Source organism: Lactuca virosa, chromosome 7 (genome assembly GCF_052849685.1).
Source record: "Lactuca virosa cultivar CGN04683 chromosome 7, Lactuca_virosa_CGN04683_v6, whole genome shotgun sequence".
Lineage (NCBI taxonomy): Eukaryota > Viridiplantae > Streptophyta > Magnoliopsida > Asterales > Asteraceae > Lactuca > Lactuca virosa.
Genome location: NC_136432.1, coordinates 208,000,585 through 208,023,925, shown reverse-complemented (window position 1 = coordinate 208,023,925; position 23,341 = coordinate 208,000,585). Strand labels below are relative to the sequence as shown.

At 32.4% G+C, this 23,341-nt stretch overlaps 1 protein-coding gene across 2 annotated transcripts; it reads left to right on the top strand.

The window, feature by feature from the left end:
• Positions 1-17,789: 17,789 nt before the first annotated feature.
• LOC145124108 (4-hydroxy-3-methylbut-2-enyl diphosphate reductase, chloroplastic-like) lies at positions 17,790-20,753 on the top strand. 2 transcript variants are annotated; one of them, XM_079059333.1, is made up of 9 exons: positions 17,790-18,116; positions 18,602-18,798; positions 18,892-19,071; positions 19,154-19,292; positions 19,355-19,422; positions 19,493-19,693; positions 20,098-20,283; positions 20,372-20,458; positions 20,571-20,753. In XM_079059333.1, the coding sequence occupies exons 1-9, from the start codon at positions 17,864-17,866 to the stop codon at positions 20,625-20,627; spliced, it is 1,368 nt and encodes a 455-aa protein (XP_078915459.1). In that variant the 5' UTR covers positions 17,790-17,863; the 3' UTR covers positions 20,628-20,753. The 2 variants fall into 2 exon arrangements, with proteins under 2 accessions (XP_078915459.1, XP_078915458.1); XM_079059332.1 differs by lacking the exon at positions 19,355-19,422 and having other exon boundaries at positions 19,154-19,285.
• The last annotated feature ends 2,588 nt before the right edge of the window (positions 20,754-23,341 follow it).

The following is a 23,341-nucleotide window of genomic DNA, read 5'->3' as shown; positions in this document are numbered from 1 at the left end:
CCTTATTACATAAAACAGGTAATTGTAAAAAATATACAACTAAACAATATTTAATAGAATCAAAATAGTCGACATAATTGACTTAAAACTTCCCACTTATGGGCTGAGTTGCCAGTTAATCTCTTTAGAATATAAACTTTATATCACTCCATTGAATGTTAGTTGTAGTTTCATGTCATTTATATAGTAATAATTTTATATATCTATAAATCCATTTTTTCGAATTCAAAAACATGAGAGGGTTTCGCAGGCATCTCTCTCTGAGTGCCAGTGCAAGCTCGGATCTAGAAAGGGACACATGCTACGCGTGGGTCAAGAGTGTATCAGGTTTTATAATTACGTCACCCTTGCATTGACGATAAACCATATTTGACCTTCTCATTATCCCCACCTTCAGAGAACCTTTCTGTTTTAGAAAGTGTGTGGGATTTCATTTTGATCCTCAAAAGGATTTTTAGACAAAAAAAGACTTATTGACTTATGGTGGTAGGAAAATTAGTTTTTAAAAAAGTGTTTGGATTAAATTTTGTGGTGGGAAAAAATAATAAGTCAATAAGTTGTTTTTTAAAAAAACTATTTAAGGTAATATTGAATTTTACAACTCAAAAATTCATAAGGAGTTTTGAAAAGTTATAAATTCTAACTTTTTACAAACTCCATTTTGAAGGGTTAAGGAGAAGTTGTTTTAAAAATCATTTTCTTTTTGCCAAATATTTTTTTTGACTTATTGACTTTTTAAAAAGTCAATAAGTTCTTTTGATATGAAATCTCAAACACCCTCTTAAGAGTGTTGAGATATGTATCCCTGTTTTTATTGAAATTACAATAAAACCAAATTTCATATTTCCAAATTTTATCCTTTTAAAAAAACATCACCATACAATACAATGTATGTGTTTGTGCAATGATAGCAACTAGAAGAGTATTTTAGTCAATTAATATAAATTTAATAAAGGAAATTTGCATATTTTATGCAATCATAGATTCTATTAATTTTAAAAATCCGATTTTATGAATTATAAAGTTTTAGATTCGGACATTCTGACAGAATATGTTTGAGTATGTTCAAAAATAAAAATATTCTTGAACCATAAAATAATAAAAATATTTTTGAACATATTTCTTGTCATGACTTTAAAAATTTCTTGTAGAATAACAAAATTCTCGAACCATCAATTTAAGAATTAAAACAAAAATTACATTAATTCTTATAGAATACATGTAACAATTACTAAGAATTACATTTATTGTTAAAGAATAAAACTAAAAAAACTTTCAAATCTTGAAAAAAAAACCATCAAAATCTAACAAAGACAGTAATTCATTCCAAAAGAATAATGTTGCTAAGAGGCGTCGTTCAAATTTCGTGGTCTGTTCTTTAAGCATCAGCTTCTGTGGGAACAAATCCAATGAATAAATTAGTGAGAAAATATCCATATTCCATTCCAACATAATTGGAATTCGTGATTCCATTCGGATAGAATTGGAATTCATTTACCAATAATTATATTAACATGCCTCCATTCTTTAAGAACACAATGTCAATGGCATTCTGTATGAATACATTCTGCTAGAATATACTATCGTCCCTCCATGTTTTCTTTCTTTTCCTCTTCAAAACCTAAACCCACATGTCATCTGAGCTTAGCAGCTGCATAAAGTTAGGAAAAAATTAGTCACCTCGATCACCATGTCTGTAAATTAATATGGAAAAAGTGAAGTATGGTTTATCATAGCTTAACAACTATGTATATACCTAAATTTGAAGCTGCAAGAACTTCTGGTCTCGAGCATTCTCTATATTGACTTCTGGAAAAAGTGTAAAGGTTCTTCAAGCATTCTCTATATTGACTTCTGCTCTCGAGCATAGAATTTCTTCCATAGAATCATCAGAAAATGTTTAATCACAGAGTATCATTTGAACTATGCAAAATCCCATTAATAATAAATATACCTTAATTTGGCACAACACATTCATCACCACCTGATGGGTCCCACCCGTTCTCCCCAAATCCATCTATCCATCAAAAATGACGAAAAACCCTTCAAGATTCAATCTTGTGAATATGAAATATAATAAACTATAATTTCGTGTTGATTCAAATTCAAAAAATGAAAATCTCACATTGTGGCTTCACTGTGAAGAGGGCTTTTTCTCCCTTCTTCATTGATTTCACAGCTTTTGACAGAGCAGGACAAAAACACCCTATGCATTAGGAGGAATAGTGGGAGGCGATCCAGATTCACCATATGTAAGAGCGGGAGGAATTGTAAAAATGGATTTTTCGCCTTTTTTCATAGTCTTAATACCATCGTCCCACCCTTGAATCACGTGTCCTGTAATGGCAAAAACGAATATCAAGAAGATTGCAGAAATCGACTCTTGGGTAATGTTCCAAATACGATTACTAATTTAGAAAGAAGAATTATCGTGTGAAATTGCTCAGAATTACTCTTACCAAGCCCGAGCTTGAACTTAAATGGCAACTCCCGATCAAGGCTTGAATCAAATCGAGTTCCATCGAGTAAACTTCCAACATAGTGAACTGTAGAATTTAATAGTGGGAGGCGATCCAGATTCACCATATGCAAGAGCCGGAGGAATTGTAAAAAGGGATTTTTCGCATTTTTTCATAGTCTTGATACCATCGTCCCACCCTTGAATCACGTGTCCTGTAATGGCAAAAACGAATATCAAGAAGATTGCGACAATATACAAATTTAGGGTTTCCTGTGAAACCAAAATCAACATACCTCCATTTTCGATCGAAATACCTGATCAATAGCGTTTGATTTCCGTTTTCGATGATCGATTTGGTTAAATTGTGATGAGCGGAGATGAAATCGTTGCTTGTGACGAGGGAATTCCATGATTTGCAGACTGTACGACATTGGAGAATGAAACTGAGAGGGGACCACGCTTATTTATTTAGGTATACCATGATTATAGGCATTATTTTTGGAAGTTACTAAATTACCCTTATTTATTTATTTAATTATTTAATTTTTTATTTTATTTTGACTGGCCCACATTGATGGATACAATAACACAATAATTACTTTTAATACCTGAACCTAGCTCTCTCTCTCTCTCTCTCTCTCTCTCTCTCTATATATATATATATATATATATATATATATATATATATATATATATATATATGATGAGGTTCAATAGATAAATCATAGTTAACAAGTAACCATGGAACCAATCGTGAGTTTCGGAAATCATAATGATCAACGGCCAATTAAATAGATGTACACTCCAACTCTTTCTTTCGTTTAAAATTTTTTTAGGCCACATTCTTTATCGAAAAAAAAAACCGAATATACCGTTGTTCTCGATTTTTCGTCCTCTTTCCATAGAGATCGATGATGATATATAAAAAACAATTTTTTTTTTCGAAAAAAAACCCATATCATTTTGTTAATTTTTTCAATATTTAAGTTTATTTTTATAAAAAAAAAACTAATTATACCAAACAATATTAATTTTTTGTAATCTATTAATAAACATCAACACCGACTAGAAAAAAAAAACCTCGATCAGTGTAGATTCACACTGTGAATCTAAAGTGTAAATATTTCAATTTTTAACATTCACAATGTGAAAAAGCTCGATCAGTTCAGATTCACATTGTGAATCTAACTTGCTATTATGCACACTATGAATCTGAAAATGTTCACAAAAAAAAACTTCGATCAGTGTAGATTCACATTGTGAATCTAAACTGTAAATATTTCAATTTTTAACATTCACAATGTGAAAAAGCTCGATCAGTTCAGATTCACATTGTGAATCTGACTTACTATTATGCACGCTATGAATCTGAAAAGGTTCATAATGTAAATCTGAACAAGTTCAGAATATGAATCTAAACAGGTTCACAGTGTGAATCTGAACTGAAATATCTTTTTTTTTACATGAATATGAATGTATGTTTAAAAAGTACAATAAAGCATGAATTTTGATATATTTATTAATTTTTTTTTCTATAAAAAAATGGGCCTTAACTTTTGAACAAAGAAAATAAGTGGGTTTTTTCGAAAAAAAAAACTTCGTTTTTTATATATCATCATAGATCTCTTTGGAAAGAGGACGAAAAATCGTGAACAACGGTATACTCGGTTTTTTTTCGATAAAAAACATGGCCTAAAAAAAATTTTAAACGAAAAAAAGAAAGTGAGTTTTTTTATAATCCGGTGCATGTCCGTTCATTGTAAAAGTCTACAATCATTCCTTTTGCCGTTGATCGCTTTAAATTTCGACGCTTTGGATTGATTCCTTGGTTTCTTGATTAATAATGGTTCTCTATTTAACTTTTCCCTATATATATATATATATATATATATATATATATATATATATATATATATATATATATATATGGAAAAGTGAATATACATTACTGCCCCACCTAAGCTTAGGTACTAAACCTCATGAAAATATGTTGTTTTACTATATAAAGATTGCGATTAGAGGATTCACGATTAACACTTGAAAATGTAGACTCATGATGTACACAATAGTTTTGATAAGGAAGCAAGAACATTGATTATGTTCGACCTTCGTGACGAACAAAAACAATATTGTTAATTAAGGTGAAGTAATAAACGATAATGGAGGAAGGAAAACAATGATAGTAAAACGATAATTGATGGAAGAAATGTTATTGGGGACGATACATTTACCAAGTGAAAAGAAAATCAAGTATAATTACTAAGTTAAAACGACATATTTTAGAGGTTTAGTACCTAAGCTTAGATGAGGTTGTAATGTATATTTCTTATCCCTATATATATATATATATATATATATATATATATATATATATATATATATATATATATATATAGAGAGAGAGAGAGAGAGAGAGAGATCCGGTAAGAAATGTTTTTTGGTAGGAAGGTAAGAAGTTTTTTTTCTACATATTTTTTTGACGAACAAAATAAATGAATCACTAGATGATTCATTTGTAAGATGATTTACAAGAAAAAATTCCCAAAAAAACATCTTTATGATTCATTTTTAAGTAAATTAAGAAAAAATTCATTTTTATGACAATTTTAGTGAATAACAACAAAATCATTGTATAAATGAATCATCAAGATGTTTTTTTGACAATTTTTTCTTGTGAATCATCTTACGAATGAATCATCTAATGATTCATTTTGTTTGTTCGCGAAAAAAATATGTAGAAAAAAACTTCTTACCTTCCTACCAAAAATTTCCTTCTTATTTGATCTTGACTCTCTCTCTCTCTCTCTCTCTCTATATATATATATATATATATATATATATATATATATATATATATATATATATAAAGGGCTAGGTTATAATGTGGATTGACAATTATTGTGCGGACGTGTGGACAATGTTATTCTATGAAAATTACTAAGATAATAGGTTATTTAGTAATGTGAATACGTTCAACCTCACACGACTATTGTCATTTTCATGCATTCTTAATAATTTTTATTCATTTTTGTTCTCACGCATCGGTTTTTACTCATTTTTATTCTTACAGAATACGAATTAATAAATATTGTGACAACATTCTGACAAAATGAGAATAACAAAAAAATCTATAATAACCTTATAAACGATTTAATTGGTGAGAATGCGTAATAAAGACAATAATTATGTAAGATTGAACGTATTCACATTATCAATCAACATATTTTCTTTGTCATTTTCACATAATTGCATTGTCTACACGTCCGCATAATAGATGTCAATCCATATTTTCTTTGTCTATCTCTATCTCTCTCTCTCTCTCTCTCTCTCTCTCTCTCTTTATATATATATATATATATATATATATATATATATATATATATATATATATATATATATATATATGGAGTGGTACAAATGAGAACCATAAAAGATTAAAAACCCTAAGAACTTCATTAATTAGTAAATATTAGACGATAGTCTTATTAAACATGTAAAAATCCTAATTTTTTGTCTTTTTTATACGAAAAGGGCAAAATTGTAATTTTTAAAGTCTAATATTTTCATTCGTATATGCTCTCATATTTTAACACAAAACTTATATAAAATACAATTTTACACAGCCAATTTTGAAGTTCAATGCAAAAAATTCACAACTTAATACAAACTATTTTACAATAATTCACTAATTCAAATAAGTCAAAAACTCAAACTCTACCACCACACGGTTCCACCAACCACTTTTATCAGTATCGTAACCATCATTTCTTCCAAATCAGTTCTGTAAATAATGTCATGCATTAACAACTTAAATACTACATTCACACTGTAACAAAACCTATTAATTCATTTGTTTTGAATTTAATGCAAAATAATTGTAAAAACTAGTAGATTCTTACAAATTTATACATCACAACAAATAAATATATTCACTAGAAAATTAACACAAAAATTTATACATAAATTATTCATATTTTAACAAAAAATTATAAAAAATTCACAACAAAATGCAGTCAATTCACAGTTTAAACAGAAAATTCATAGTTTCGATCTTTGAGGTCTTAATGGGTTCATGCAAGAGTTAGGACCCCATTTATGGAAGTTGGTTGCTATTCCTTTAAGAGGGCATGTGAAGTCACCAAGTCCGTGACTTTATGATTCTAGAGGTCCTAGATAGTCTGGATCTGTGATTGGATAGCATGGCTTAAGCATTAAGTGCTTAATGGCCTGTTTTTGAAAGTTGGACGCGAACGCCCTGCATAGGTCTTGGGAACGCGCTGCATTCCCACTGGAGCTCGCGATCTGAACCATGAAGGAATGTCAAGCGTTCTACAAGGGAACACCATGCGTGCGTTGCGACAGTGGGCCTTTTTGGGCCATTTCCTTGGACTAGTTGATTATGGGCCTTATTGGATTATTATTTTGGGCTGATAATGGATTTTATTGCATAATGGACTTGATGGAAGGCCCATTTGAGAAATTGGGCCCAATTTAGAAAATTGGGCCATAAGTGGGCCATTAGTGGGCTTGGTGAGAATATATGGGTTTGGGCCTTCATGTTATGGATTTGGGGCTTAGGTCATGGGTCCATTTAGATTAGGGTAAAATGGTCATTTTATCCGAAGAATGATGGTTTGGATTTTGACTAAGTGTTATTTGGTAATGATAGCTCGGGGAGTCATCGGAGCAACTGTTAGAGATTACTTTCTGTGATATTCGACACTTAGCTTTACGAGGTGAGTTACCTTCCAGTAGAAGTGTGTCTAAGGCCACAATGTCGGCCCACTAGTAGGAGTTGTTTGTTAGATGATTGTCTTTGTGATAATTGTCTGGTATGCCACTATCTGTTACACTTTATGTGCTAAGATGCTATGATATATGTGCTAGTAGTAGTAGGGGTGAAATAGTCCCCGGTTACCGGTTGAAAGATACCTAAGGGGTAGACAGTACCCATGCATGCCTAGCAGTATGTTCATGTTATGTTATTATGTAGTAATGGTTGGGGTGAAATAATCCTCAATTACCGGTTGTAAGATACCGAAGGGGAGGTCAGCTCCTGGTTACCGGTTGAAAGATACCGAATGGGAGGTCAGCTCCTGGTTACCGGTTGAAAGATACCGAAGGGGAGTCCAGCTTCCGGTTATGCCAGTCAGATACCGGTTGAAAGATACCGATGGGTAGGCATTATATGTTTATGGTATGTGCTATGATGGGGGAACTCACTAAGCTTTGTGCTTACGGTTTACAGTTTTTGTTTCAGGTCCTTCTTCGAAGGGAAAGGAGTCGGCACGGTAGCAGCGCATCACACCACTATTTTCTGCACTATGATGTTCTTGGGATTGTACTCTGACATTGTTACTACACTATGACATGCTTTTGAGACATATGATATTTGGCTTTGATGAAATGAAATAACTTGATGATGTTTTCTTAAAATTGTTTTATGAGTTGTTATATCAAAAATGAAATTTTTGGTCTTGATTTTTTGGGATGTTACAAGTTCACATGTAATTCACATATGAATCACATGTAACTCACAAGTAAATCCCATATGAATTACATGTGATTCACATATAAATCACAAGTGAATCACATATGAATTACGTCTATATGCACACATGTATTTTTGTGAGTTTTCTTGCATTAATCAAATTTTTTTTTAAATTTTCTTGTAGATTTGGAAGAATTTATGGAAAATATTGAAGATGTGAAAAATGATAAATTAAAGCAAATATGGAAAACTTGACAAAAAGACATGAAAACGCTTTGAAATTTTGTAGTATTTTTTTATTTTTTTATATTTTATTTTGTATCGAATAAAATACTTGTACTATTATGTTTATAGATTATTAAATAAAACTGGATTTTTTTATATGATTACTTACGGATATTATAGTATAAGAAAGATGCATACATTTATTTGAAAAATATGCATATATGAACTTAAAAAGTTGATTTTTTTTGTTATAAAAAATATAGTTTTTTTTTAAATATTCTAGTTTTTTTAATTTTATTGGTTCTTCAAAATTTACTGTTTTAAAAAAATTGTAGTTTTAAAAAAAATATATATATATTTTTTCAATTTAAAAAAAAATAAAGTTTTCCAAAAAAAAATTAAAAAAATCTGCATTTTTTTTAAAGTCGAAAATTTTTATTTAAAAAAAATATAGTATGAAATTTTAATTTATTATGTTTGTTTTAAGACTTTTTTTATTAATATTTCCAATAAAACAAAAAAGTTGAACATTAAATGAGATTGTTAAGATGACGATCAAGCCGTTAATGAGTTTACTTTGATCTAACGCTCCTTCTTTAGTTTTCGGGTTCTCGTGAAAGTATGAGTTCTCAACGGATCTCACTGCTATATATATATATATATATATATATATATATATATATATATATATTACCTAAATTCTTTGTATAAGAGCTAAAATTGAAATACAATAATAAAAATTTGATTGTCAAACCATAACAACTAGATGGGAATCATGCGCGCCCGTTGGCGCTGACTCATTTTATTTTTTCTTCTTTCAGGTTTGGATGTTGCCTACTACGAGGGATGTTCATATCAGTTACATAGCAGCAACTACATTAGCAACAAATGGTTTATATTAGCTCTATTTTTACCCCTCCAACTTCTCTTTCTTGTTTCTTTGGCCCCTGCAAGAAACAGAAATAATAAATGAAGGGGTCTTTGGTCCGAAAATTAATTTACTGTTTAAGAAAAAAAGGCCATTAAATAAGATAAAAACAAAAAAAGGATACAACCAACAGCCAGTCCTTCAGCTAACTCAAAATCATCTTCCATAGATTCATGTTCTATTTATCAAGTATCCACGTCATATCCAAGAGAATCAACAAATTATCTAATTTACAATCATATTTAATGCTCACAATCTTGATGTTTCATAGCATATGAATATTCAATTTTTTTTATAATCAATGTGAAATAGATAATGTACCTTGTAAAATTACGTTCCAAGATCCTTATCTTGATCGAAGTCTAACATGAAATCAGTCAACTTTTGAGAATCGGCAATAGCTTCCTCCAATGTCATCTTGCCTTTCCTTGACAAATTTTGACATATTTACAAAAAAGGGGTCAATTATGGTTTAAATGGGTAAAATGAGAGAATACAGATTAAAAAGATTACCTTTGATTTGCAAAGGTCAGGAGCACTTTTCGACATTCAAAATTTTTTCCCTCCTCATCACTATCCTATTAAAGGAAAAACATAGTTATTATTATTATTATTATTTTTATTATAATTATAATAATAATAACAGTCATAGCGAAATATATTACCTCATTTTCATCAATGTGAACAGATTACCTTCATCATCACAAACTGCTGATTTAACCTGTTTACAAAATGAAAACAATGAAATGAGTAATTGAAAATAATACATTGAAGAAAACAAAAAACAATAAAGGAGGCTTATTTATTACCTTTACTTTTTCAACATTCTCTGATGCCAATGTTTTATCAATTTCATCCTTTGATGTTATATTTCCATTCTGATCAATAATAGAAAAGTAAATGTTAGCTTAATCAATGAAAATTTATATATAAAAGAATTTATTTAAAAAAAAGGTTAAATTTACTAAAAGAACCCCTGTTATCAATCACTTGATGTGGATCTTCAATGTAGTTTACTGTTGGATAAACCGAATCTCCACCCCATACTAGAAAACCAAGGGCAAATTTGTAAAAGGTCTAATTATGATTTATGCATTAACTTAATAATTGGAAAACTTACTTTGCTTAATTTGATCTTCTCTCATCCTCATAGACAATGGATCTGTTGCAATCCGATGATCAGTTCCCAGCATTATGTGATATTCAGCAGCACCCATTCTGAATTGTATACTAACAGACTTTTTTTTGTAGTCTGTCAGGTTCAGCCTACAGCCTGCATCATTCGTGCTTGGATCAGAATCACAAAATGATTTTAATTTCTGAAAGATGGAAATTATAGACAATGAGCGAGTGGATTAGATTTTTTTATTAAAAGAAGACTTAATTTTTTATTTTATTTTATTTTATTTTTTTTATTTTTTTTGCAAAAGTAAGTCTTTTATGTTCTAAGTTTGCTCCAACAAATTACAATTTCAAAAGCAGGTAAACATGCCCTAATTTACCAATAGAAGTCAGATAATGTATATTGCAATTTGTAACTAACATATGTAAAAGAGTGTATTTGTATGTGTTCTTGCAGTTTTATATTATCTTCTGGATAACATTAAAATAGGTAGAATTAGAAAGACGTCAGTGTCATAATTACCCAGCTGCTTGTTCTGAAGAATCGAAACCAATCTTTCAACTCCCATTCCAGTATCCACGTATTTGGCAAGTGGAGGTTTCAAGGATCCATCAGCATGCTTTACATAAATAAAGGCACCAAATTAAAGGGAAAAAACAAAATTAGGGATAGTATACTAACTGACATGTGTGCTTAAATCACCCAAGTCTGTAAATTCCATAAGCTGCAAAACAACCCCACAATCAAATTTTGTGAACAAACAAAGGCAGAATCAATTCACAGGAAAAAAAAACCAACAACAGAAACAATTTGCTTTAATTTATACCCATATGATAATACAGGACCTCTCTTTGAGACTTCAAAAAACTCATTTTTCCGGTCCCCTTTTTCACTGTCCTCCTTTTTGCTGAGCTGTAAACAAACACATAGCTAATCACAGAAACATACACATACACACATAAGAACAATTTTAATATTCAGCAGTCACAAATACAATTGATTGAGTCCTAATTCACCTAGCCCCCAACTTTCATACAGGATACGTTTTTGCCGATGGTTTTGATAATTTTGGAACATTGCACACCTTCAAACTGAGAGTCTTTTCTTCTGTTGAATAATTCTTCAAATTCACAGCTTTGGTACACCTAAAAACACAAATACAACAAAAAATTTAGGGATGAAGTAGAGTAAGCAAAAAAGAAATTGATTGTTGGTGTAAAAGAAAATCACCTCGACTAAGCATGAGGCATTAGAAAGGGAAAAGTCAAAGAAAGAGGTGGAAAGGAAGAAGAAATAAATCAATTCAAAACAACAAATGATTGATTTCATTAGCATCAAGTTGAATCCAAATTAACCGAAATTTAAAATATCCTATAAAGAGTAAGAAAACCCACACCTTCATAAAAGAAATTGGGGCAGAAATCGATCATGGGAATTAGGGAAGGTATGAGCTTTCTCTCCCCTCACCTCACCTCCCCCTATCATTTTTTCTGGAAATCGAGACATGTTGAAGCATCAACCTTTTACCTTCTGTAACCCCTCAAATCTTCTTAATTTCGCATAAAGCCCATCGTAGGTTGATTTTTCTGAAAGTGGAAAAAGTAATTTACTAAAAAGCGAAATTAAGCAAAGATAAAATACAGATAAAGTGAGGTGAAATTGGGGGAATTAAAAAAGAGAAGTGAAATCTGCAATTATTTAACCAAAATTGAAGAACATAACCAATCATTTATGTTGGACTCTTCTTGAAACCAAATTGTTGGGTTTGTGAGAACTGGTGGCTGATGTTTGGATTTAGGGGTACAGAGGGAGCGAGAGTATGTTCGAGGTCGGAATAGAAGCAACCAGGAAGCCTCTCAATATCTCCCTCTTCGATCTCATCGATCAACTCCGTCTTCTGGTCGAGGTTTGAAGTAGAAAACCATCTTCGCTCTGTCGGTTCTCCACAAAGGAGACTCTTTTCTACATCTGCGAGGGAACGTCGGAGGAAGGCAGTGGCTGAGACTGGTGGTGGCGATGATGTTGAATCGTCGGCGTCACAAGCTTTGGCGCGGTGATGGGAGATTAAGGGTTAGGGGAAGGATATAGAAGATTCTTTAAATGTAACATCGATGAGGTTGATTTTTCTGAAATTGGAAAAAGTAATTTACTAAAAAGCGAAATTAAGCAAAGATAAACTACAGATAAAGTGAGGTGAAATTGGGGGAATTAAAAAAGAGAAGTGAAATCTGCAATTATTTAACCAAAATTGAAGAACATAACCAATCATTTATGTTGGACTCTTCTTGAAACCAAATTGTTGGGTTTGTGAGAACTGGTGGCTGATGTTTGGATTTAGGGGTACAGAGGGAGCGAGAGTATGTTCGAGGTCGGAATAGAAGCAACCAGGAAGCCTCTCAATATCTCCCTCTTCGATCTCATCGATCAACTCCGTCTTCTGGTCGAGGTTTGAAGTAGAAAACCATCTTCGCTCTGTCAGTTCTCCACAAAGGAGACTCTTTTCTACATCTGAGAGGGAACGTCGGAGGAAGGCAGTGGCTGAGACTGGTGGTGGCGATGATGTTGAATCGTCGGTGTCACAAGCTTTGGCGCGGTGATGGGAGGTTAAGGGTTAGGGGAAGGATATAGAAGATTCTTTGAATGTAACATCGATGAGGTTGATTTTTCTGAAATTGGAAAAAGTAATTTACTAAAAAGCGAAATTAAGCAAAGATAAAATACAGATAAAGTGAGGTGAAATTGGGGGAATTAAAAAAGAGAAGTGAAATCTGCAATTATTTAACCAAAATTGAAGAACATAACCAATCATTTATGTTGGACTCTTCTTGAAACCAAATTGTTGGGTTTGTGAGAACTGGTGGCTGATGTTTGGATTTAGGGGTACAGAGGGAGCGAGAGTATGTTCGAGGTCGGAATAGAAGCAACCAGGAAGCCTCTCAATATCTCCCTCTTCGATCTCATCGATCAACTCCGTCTTCTGGTCGAGGTTTGAAGTAGAAAACCATCTTCGCTCTGTCGGTTCTCCACAAAGGAGACTCTTTTCTACATCTGAGAGGGAACGTCGGAGGAAGGCAGTGGCTGAGACTGGTGGTGGCGATGATGTTGAATCGTCGGCGTCACAAGCTTTGGCGCGGTGATGGGAGATTAAGGGTTAGGGGAAGGATATAGAAGATTCTTTGAATGTAACATCGATGTTTTTTTGTTGAAAAAAAGGACGTAGGTGAAAGGCGGTGGCCGTCTGATTGGTTAAAGAAGGCGGTACGGGTCATCGAATGCTTTTCCAATGGTCATAGGATAAGATAGAAAGGAAAAATGGGGAGCTTTTATGAAAAGGAAAACTTGAGTGGAACCGGTGTGGCCAAAGTAGCAAATGAAGGAAAAAATGTGGCAGAAATGATAATTGGCAAAGGTTCCTGTTCACCAAGTTTTTAGCAATTAATAGTATATACAATTCCAAAATAATTTCCTATTTTTCCAAATTTCCCTTTCGAAAACATCAATAGTGTGTGCATTGGTGCAATGGTAGAAATTTCATGATAATTTTTAGTATTTTCATAATTGTCCTTTTCAAAAAATACATCAACAACATATTTGGTACAATGACAACAACTTCATAACAATTTTCTATATTTTCAAAATTACCCTTTTTCAAAAACATCAACATATATAATGTGTGCATATTGGTGCAATGACAGCAATTTCATAATAATTTTTCATATTTACAAAATTGCCCTTTAAAAAAAACATCAACATTCAACGTGTGTATGTAAATAATTACTATGCAATCAACTAAAAAGGGTATTAAAAACATGACGAGGAAGAAAAATCTTGCCTAAACAAACCATCAATGTAATTTAACGCATTTGTAATAATACATTAACTTGTTAAAAATGTTGGGAAAATTTAGGGTTTGTGGTGGAGATCTGGATACCAACTTGGATCGTGATATCACTTTCCGAACTGATATTTCTACCATATGCTTGGGTTACAAGAAATTCAGCCTAGGATAATCCAAGTGGACACTTACGTTTCTAGGCATAGAAAACGTAAGCCAATATGCTAAAGGGTTCTGTGAATGTGTGATGAAAAACGAGAGCTAAAGAACGTCCCCCACTTCTGGAAATGAAGAGTTGTTTATATATTAAACACGATTAGGGTGTCATTAGGGTTGAGCCGTCATTAGTTGCTTTCGAAGCAAGTAATATTAATCTGGATTAGGGTTACCAAAACTAACGAGTTTCGTTAGTTTTACCATAATCACCCTCAAGAAATTGAGTTTTCCATTATGTTCCCACATGCTAAAGGGTCAGCGGGACCCCAGCCAGGGGCTCTGCCCCTTGGACCCGGCTAGGGGCGCTGCCCCTAGACCCCGCCAAAGGGGCGCTGCCCCTTTGGAAACCCCGGACCCGGGGGCGCTGCCCCCGGACCCCCGACTAGTCGTCGAACCGGCTTTTGACTCGATCTTATACATGTATGCACTCCGCACAACCCCATACATATATTAGAGTACAAATCAAGAAGCCCCTTAGCTCACATGTTAGTTCCAGTTACTTAAAATGACATGGTGACACTAAAATCACCAACAAAAAAAAGGAAGCTTATTTTATGAACACAAATAAAGACAAAAAAAATTTTGTTTTCAAATCATTTTTGTGATGATTAAAAGCTAAAAAGTCATAATGTAAGGTTACAAAATGTCTTTAATGTCCTTTAATACCATGTTATAACAACAAAATGAGGCATACAGATCAAAGTCAAAAACATGTACGAAACTATTTCAATAGCATTTATGTAACACCCCGTTTTCACTTTACACTAAAATTTAATATAAACGTTTGTTTATAAAATTTGAAGTAGAAATATATTACTTTTTAGCCAAAGTAATCTTCACAAAAGTTGTAGTAGTCGTAACGACAATTTCATGGATATAAAGAATATTTAAATCTGACTTCGTATGAGGAAGTTATGATTTTTTGAAACTTCGGTGTGACATAGTACAACAGTGTGCGACACAAAAATCGAAATGAAAATTGATTGATTGTTAGCCAAAATAATGTAAACAAGAGTTGAAGATCTTGTAAATACGAATTTGTCGATATAGAGAACGTTGAGAACGAAGTTTGTATGAAGAAGTTTAAATTTTGCACGGTCTTTTACAGTGTAATATTCATAGACAGTATATTTAAAATAGAATAAGAATTAGTTGTTGAGATCTAAAGGAAAGTTGTGGTACCTAGAAATACCTACGCGTGGATATAAAGAATGTCGAAAAAGAAGCTCGTATGCAAGAGTTATAAATTTCCAAATATTGCGAAAAATACCCGGAAGTGATGACGTAACAGCACCAGAGTGCGCCACGTGGTAGAGGCGGTAGCCTCATCTTCCACCGACCAAGCGACGTGGCATCACAGAATCATAACACGTGGCACCATCAAGAATCTGGCACATCGTCTGGGCGCCCCGCGCCATGTCAGACACGCAACACACTTTCACTCCTGGGATGTAACATTGCAATCCAAGTTTTCCCTTTAAGCCCTTAGTTGTAAATTCTTTTCATTTTGGTGCCTAGCTGATTGCGCTGGGTGTACTGGCTCGATGGTTGGACGCAGAGGCACCCATGTACGCTGGGCTTACGTGGGAGTATGTCGGGTGTACGCTCATCAGGGGCAAACCCTAATTTTTAGGGTTTGTGCCCTATTTAATCAACTTATGTTGCTTTGGAGAGTATCTTATGGTCAGACTTCGCTTCTCTAAACCCTAAGAACGAAACCCTAGCCTCATTTGAGTGTTTGTGAACCAACACGTCTAGGGATGCAAACGGATCGGGGATTCCCCGCTACCCGCGGGTACCCGACCCAAACGGACCGGGGATTCCCCGCCCTAGCGGGTAACGGATCGGGTATGGGGTTCAACTATCTTACCCGTAACGGGGACGGGGCGGGGATGGGCATAGCACTATCCGCCCCGTTTAAAACCCGATATATATATATATATATATATATATATATATATATATATATATATATATATATATATATATATATATATATATATATATATATATATATATTCGTTAATTAGTATTCAATGGAACTTTTGATTTACAAGAATTTAGTGTATTGAACCGTCGTTGTATTGCACCTTGTTTATGGAACTTAAATCAAGTTATTTATGACTTTTAAAATAAAGAGGAACGATTTTAGTTTTCCAATGATTGAACTGGTGATTTTTTATGCGATAATTTTATTTCGTGACTATCAGACACTACAAAAAAGTTCATATGCTGCTACTACAATGTTTTGGAAGTGATATATTGATATTTATACTTGTAGTTTTTATTTTAGTTCGTCAACAAAGTTAAGAATGATTTTTTTAATTCGTTGTTATTTTAGTTTATCAACAAACTTAAGAATGTCATGATAATTTTTTAATTTAATGTTTTTGAGAATGAAGTGTAATTGATGTTATAATTGTTTATGATTTTTTATAAAACATGGGTATCCGTTGGGTTCCCCGTACCCGTCGGGGATATTTTCATTCGAACCCGTCGGACATTTGGCGGGGCAGGGGCGGGGATGGGTCTGGGATCGGAAGTCGGGTACGGGGACGGATATTGCAGTCTCCGCCAATATCCACCCCCGTTTTGCATCTCTAAACACGTCAACACATATATTATATGGATTGGGTTGAGTTGTTGTATTCTGACTCGCAAACCCGAAATCAACCCAATTGTCAAGCCTAATATATACTCTATATAAAGTTTACAAGCTATTCAATTTTTTTAATATAACTTTGGTACAAATTTAGATTTTTGTTATCCATTCGGTCCAACTTCTTTTTACAAATTTGCCTAAATTTTTTATAACTTTTTATATTTTTATATTTTTTTAGAATTAGTTTCTTTTACAAATGCGTTTTATAAATTTATTGTTTTTAAAAAGTTTATTTCACAAATTCATTTTCTACAACTTTTTTTTTTCAAAAGAAAAATCAAATAAAATCGTAAAAACATGTAAAAATCGTAAAACTTGTAATAACAAATTCTCCAACTCCTCTCAATGCATGGGTGTATGTTCAACATTCTCGCTGCTTTAATTTGTAAAATATTACTTTTTGTATAGATTTTTTCGTTTCCAAGATCCTCGTCATTAACATATCTTTGTGATATACACATCTTAATATTTTAGTAGGTGTGAGACCGTATATTACACAGGTTGATTTAAAAAAAGAGTAAACATTAAAATGTAAAAAGAAAATATTTTTTAATGTACAACTTTAAAATAAAAATGGAAGAAACGTATTTATTGCAATTTAATATAATATATATGATATTTAATACTTTACATATATAAATATATGACATTAATTTTAAAAATTGAAACAAACCAAAAATTGACAAATGAATAATATTTATTTCAAAAATACCACAAAATGACAAGTGTTAAAACTCATGAAAAATTGACATGTGGCAAAAAAAAAAAAAAAAAAAAAAAAAAAAAAAATACTTATTTATTAAGGAGGATGTTGGCACAGTTTTTCTTTTTCCTCTTTTCCTACCAAAACATATTCCACCATGGTTGGCTCTGCTAAATATGAATACAAACCTCATCAAGCAAACCTCCTCGATTCCTTCCAATGACATCTCTTCGATTTAGCTCTTTCTCCACTGGCACCGGACTATCTCCGCCGAACGTCAGAATCACCCGGTGTCCAAAGCCTCTGTTTGTCCGCTGCTCTAACGGAGATGCTTCTCCGCCGTCGATGGCCGATAGCTCTGACTTCGATGCCAAAGTTTTTCGTCATAATTTGACTAGAAGCGACAACTACAACCGGAAAGGGTTCGGGCGTAAAGCGGAGACTCTTGACCTCATGAATCAAGAGTACACCAGTAAGAATTATGCTATTGGTTTGATTTTTTGTTCAATTTTTTCCTGAATCGTACAATGAGCGTTTGTTAGATATGATCGATTCATGTGAACTTAATCAAATTACATCCAGGTTGAGATTTGTTCATATTAGCAACTGACTTATCTGCGATCGCGTCCAAATTGAACGATGAGAGCTTGTTAGAACTTAGATACGATCGAATCAATGTGAATTGATGTTGAAATTTCTTTATGTGATCAACTTACTTATCTGCCATCGCTTTCAAGTTGATGCTTTTGTTTTTCAGTACATTCCTTGGAATTTCCATAATAGGCCATAAGACTACTGCTACAATAAAACAAGGAATTTATGTTGAAAACATTTTCATTATAAAGTGTAGCGATATAATCACCTGTTTAAATTACAATATGCGTCATACTGAGAAGCTAAGATGGTTATGCAGTTGCAGTTTATTATAACAATCGTTAATGTTTTATCTACTGTAAGGTGATATCATAAAGACATTGAAGGAGAACAATTACGTATACACATGGGGAAATGTTACTGTGAAGCTTGCAGAAGCTTATGGCTTTTGCTGGGGTGTTGAACATGCCATTCGACTTGCTTATGAAGCAAGGAAACAGTATGATGATGAGAAGATTTGGATCACAAACGAAATCATTCACAATCCTACTGTTAATAAGGTATTATTATGATTGATTTTGCCATGACCTGTTACATCTGTATCTTAATCTACAGTGTCAAATTTTCTTAAAACTTGATTTCTGTAACGCTAGAGGCTAGAAAAGATGGAGATTAAAGACATCCCCATTAAAGATGGAGAGAAACAGTTTGATGTGATTGATAAAGGAGATGTTGTGGTTTTGCCTGCTTTTGGGGCTGCAGTCAATGAGATGTTGACTTTGAAGAATAAACAAGTTCAAATAGTAGATACAGCATGTCCTTGGGTATCTAAGGTATTTCTTTTCTTTTCTCTTTATTATTTGTTTATTTCACCTTATGTGATATTTTTCATATTTTCTTTTTTGGGGTTACAAGGTATGGAATAGTGTTGAAAAGCACAAGAAAGGGGATTATACTTCTATAATTCATGGGAAATATTCCCATGAAGAGACCATAGCAACAGCATCTTTTGCAGGAAAGTATGTCATTGTGAAGAATATGGATGAGGTATGCTTAATATATATATATTTTTTAATTTAAAAAAGTCATTATTGAATTAATATGTATTCAACATTAATCCATTGTCTTACATTCTTGATGGTGAACTTAATGGATCTAGCTCAACAAAAGAAGCTTTACTTGAGGTATAATAAACAAATGAATGAAATTACATTGTTATTTCTTGCAATTAACCTTATTATTATATAATTTCAGAAATTCAAATATGCAATTTCTAAGGATTTTAATCCAGATATGGATCTTGTGAAAGCCGGTGTAGCAAACCAAACTACAATGCTCAAAGGAGAAACTGAGGAGATTGGGAAATTACTAGACAAGACTATGATGCGTAAATATGGAGTAGAAAATATCAAAAATCACTTCATAAGTTTCAACACCATTTGTGAAGCTACTCAAGTTATTGCTTCTCTCTTATCTAGTAAAAAATTTCATGTTTCTTCAACATCTAAAGAAAAGAAAGTATTTTTTTAACAAAAAAATAAATCTCTTGAGATTATTGATAAATATATGATTGTTTGATAGTTGTTAATTGAGTCAGACTTGATTGAATCAAATCAGAGTAAGACTTAGCCACTGAATACGCAGTGGAGCCATGACCGAGTCAGAGAGGCCTTCTAAGTCTGGTATCAAACAGTCTAAATCTAAATCTGACCGAGTCACCAAACTTTTTACTAGACCCAATAAGACGCATATCATGCATATCAGACAACAATCCACATTCCCACCTTTTGAAACTTGCTCAATCCTCTCCAATTTTATAACTTCTTTTGAATTTTATTATAAATAAAATCCACATTTAGGTGCGACAAGATGCAATGTATAAATTGGTGGATGAAAACTTGGATGTTATGTTGGTGGTTGGTGGATGGAATTCAAGCAACACTTCACACCTACAAGAAATCGCAGAGGATCGTGGCATTCCATCTTATTGGGTCGATAGTGAACAAAGAGTGGGTCCCGGAAATCACATAACTTATAAATTAATGGTAATAAATAATAATATCTTATAATTTTAATAAATCATTTTTTATTTAATCTCGTTTCGTTTAAATAAAACCTTGTTATTTTTAATAGCATGGTGAGTGTGTTGAGAAGAGAAATTGGCTACCGAAAGGACATGTAACAATTGGTGTCACATCTGGTGCATCCACTCCTGATAAGGTAACTCTTATGTTTTATATTTTTATCGATTTGTCTTAAAATTAAAATATAGGAAATTCCACATATATTGATATATTTTAATTTTTAATTCGTTTAAATTGGATATACTTAGGTTGTTGGAGATGTTCTAATGAAGGTATTTGAGATCAAACGTGAAGAAATAAATTAAGATTTTTTTTTTCTTGTAACAAGAGGTTGAATGGTAAAGCGGAGACATTTTGTCATCTTTTGTAACACTAATATTGTTGTCTTATTTTCATGGCAACTCACTTGGTAATACTTTATGATACAAATACTTGAATATTGTATTTTAAAAACTAGATACAAATGTGTGGAATGTAAGTTATAAGGAATACATAATAGAAGAGAATAAATAATAAACGACCATACGATAACACAAAGTATTTAGTGTGGTTCACATATAATATGATAAGTACAATTTAAGCTGGAAATCACTTCCGAATATGATCCACTAATGAAAAGATGAACCTTTTAAGGGTGTAGGAATACAAGATTTTGTACTCGTTTCATACTTTAATTACTATTTGAAGTGGAGATTGTGAATATAAATCTTACTACAGTCAAATACTTACAAATTACAACAACAAACTTGGATAAAAGTCAACCAACAAAAGACTTTTCTTTCAACGAACTTTTACAAGATTTCGTCTAAAACAGTATGTGTTTTGAGAGAAAGTGGTGAGGTATGAAAGAGTATCAATTTGTACACCCAAAACACCCAAAAAGTGTTGTTTTATAATTCAGATATTAAGAAAAGTTCCATTGATCCGATATTGGAAAAGAAATTGGCATATTATGCTCATTGGACAACGGTGAGGACGAGAACCCATTGGAGTAAAAACTAAAAAAACCTTCTACCTCCTTCTTTCTCCCCCCCCCCCCCCCCCCCCTTTTTTTTTTTCAAAAGTTCACCTGCTTCAAATAAGAGATGTCGCATTTTATATTTTATAAGAAAAACATATATATATATATATATATATATATATATATATATATATATATATATATATATATATATATATAAAGTCTTTATAATATGTCATTTTAATTTGATCCACTTTTAACCAATCAAGAAATATAATTTGAGGAGAATAGCAATTAAAATTTTAAGAAGCTCTATTTGGTGTTAGAGTAATTAGAGTTTATGTTGGAGATCTGGATACCCCTTGGATCGTGTGAACACTTTTTGAACTAAAATTTTTACCATATGTCTGAGTTGCAAGAAACTCAGCCTAGGATAATCCTAGCCAGGGGCTCTGCTCCTACACCCCGCCAAAGGGGCGCTGCCCCCGGACCCCCGACTTGTCGTCGAACCGGCTTCTAATTCGATCTTATACATGCGTGCACTTCACACATAGCCATACATATATTAGAGTACAAATTATGAAACCCCTTAGCTCACATGTTAGTTCCGATTACATAAGAGAGAATTTCGTATATACCAACATGGTGACACTAAAATCACCAACATTTGGAATGTGACTTCCTTCTGTTTCTCCATTTCTTTTTGTTGTTCTTCCCTTACCTGTAAACAAACCTAATTCGGAAAGATCTTCATTAACAAAAACCTTTTGTTTCAATCATCTTTAGACAACAAAAAATCATTCACATCATTCATAGTGATTGTTGTTCTACCATGGTATCTTGGTAGTGAACATAACATAATGAAAGTTTGATCTTCATCTTCACATAGTTGCTTCTAATACATCGATATTGATGAGCCTCGATCTTACAAAGAGGTTGTAGTGAGTAAAGAAGCAACAAACTAGTTGATGAAGATGAATGAATAAATGCAATCATTGGAGATGAATGAAACATAGGTTCTTGTCCCATTATCGAAAGGAGCAAAATGAATGGGATGTAAATGACTCTTTAAGGGAAAGAATTGAATTATGGGGGTTGAACCGACTAGGTTCAAAGCTAGGTTGGTGGCAAAATGGTTCTCCATGAAATAAGGAATCGAGAAGATTCAAGTACTTTTGGCTATGGCTGGTGCACTTAATCTGGAGTTTGAACAACTTAATGGAAAACTATATTTCTCCATAGCAGTGTAGATAAGGAGATTTACATATCCTATCAAGAAGGGTTTCTGGATTCCAAGAAAGATCACACATGTTACTGGAGAAATCTTTTTGTGGTCTGAAGTAGTCTCCACGACAGTGGTACAAGAGATTTGATTCTTTTATTATTTTTATTGGTGGAATTGGTATAGTACCGTTTCTTTTTTTTCCCCTAAACCATGTATCGTACCATCTATAGTTGGTATAAAAAATTTGCTACCGGTACCATACCAAGTATATTTTGTACCAACATGTTTGGGTACCAAAAAGTTTGGTTGATACAAATTGACAATGATATATACCGACTTCTTTTAATTTTCTATTGTAAACTAAAGAATTCTATTGAAGTAAAGTTAAACTAACGTTTTAATTTTATGCTTTAAGGTGGTAATAACTATTGACTAATGCAACCACATGACTTATATAATATTCTCAAAACTGTAAACACTATACGAATGCGTGTATATATATATATATATATATATATATATATATATATATATATATATATAAAATAAATGAATTGGTTGGTACGATATTACCATGATATTCAAATTTTTGTACTATTACCGTATCAAGATTATTTACGGTATTACCAACCAAACATGCTGGCTACCAATATATTGGCAACTAATTTTTTTTGGTTCGGTTGGTAACATGTTGGTTGGTTTTTTGTGGTATAATTTTGACAATCCTAATATATTTACTCAAAGGATTTGTCTCATGTTCATATATATATATATATATATATATATATATATATATATATATATATATATATATATATATATCAAGGTTGTAA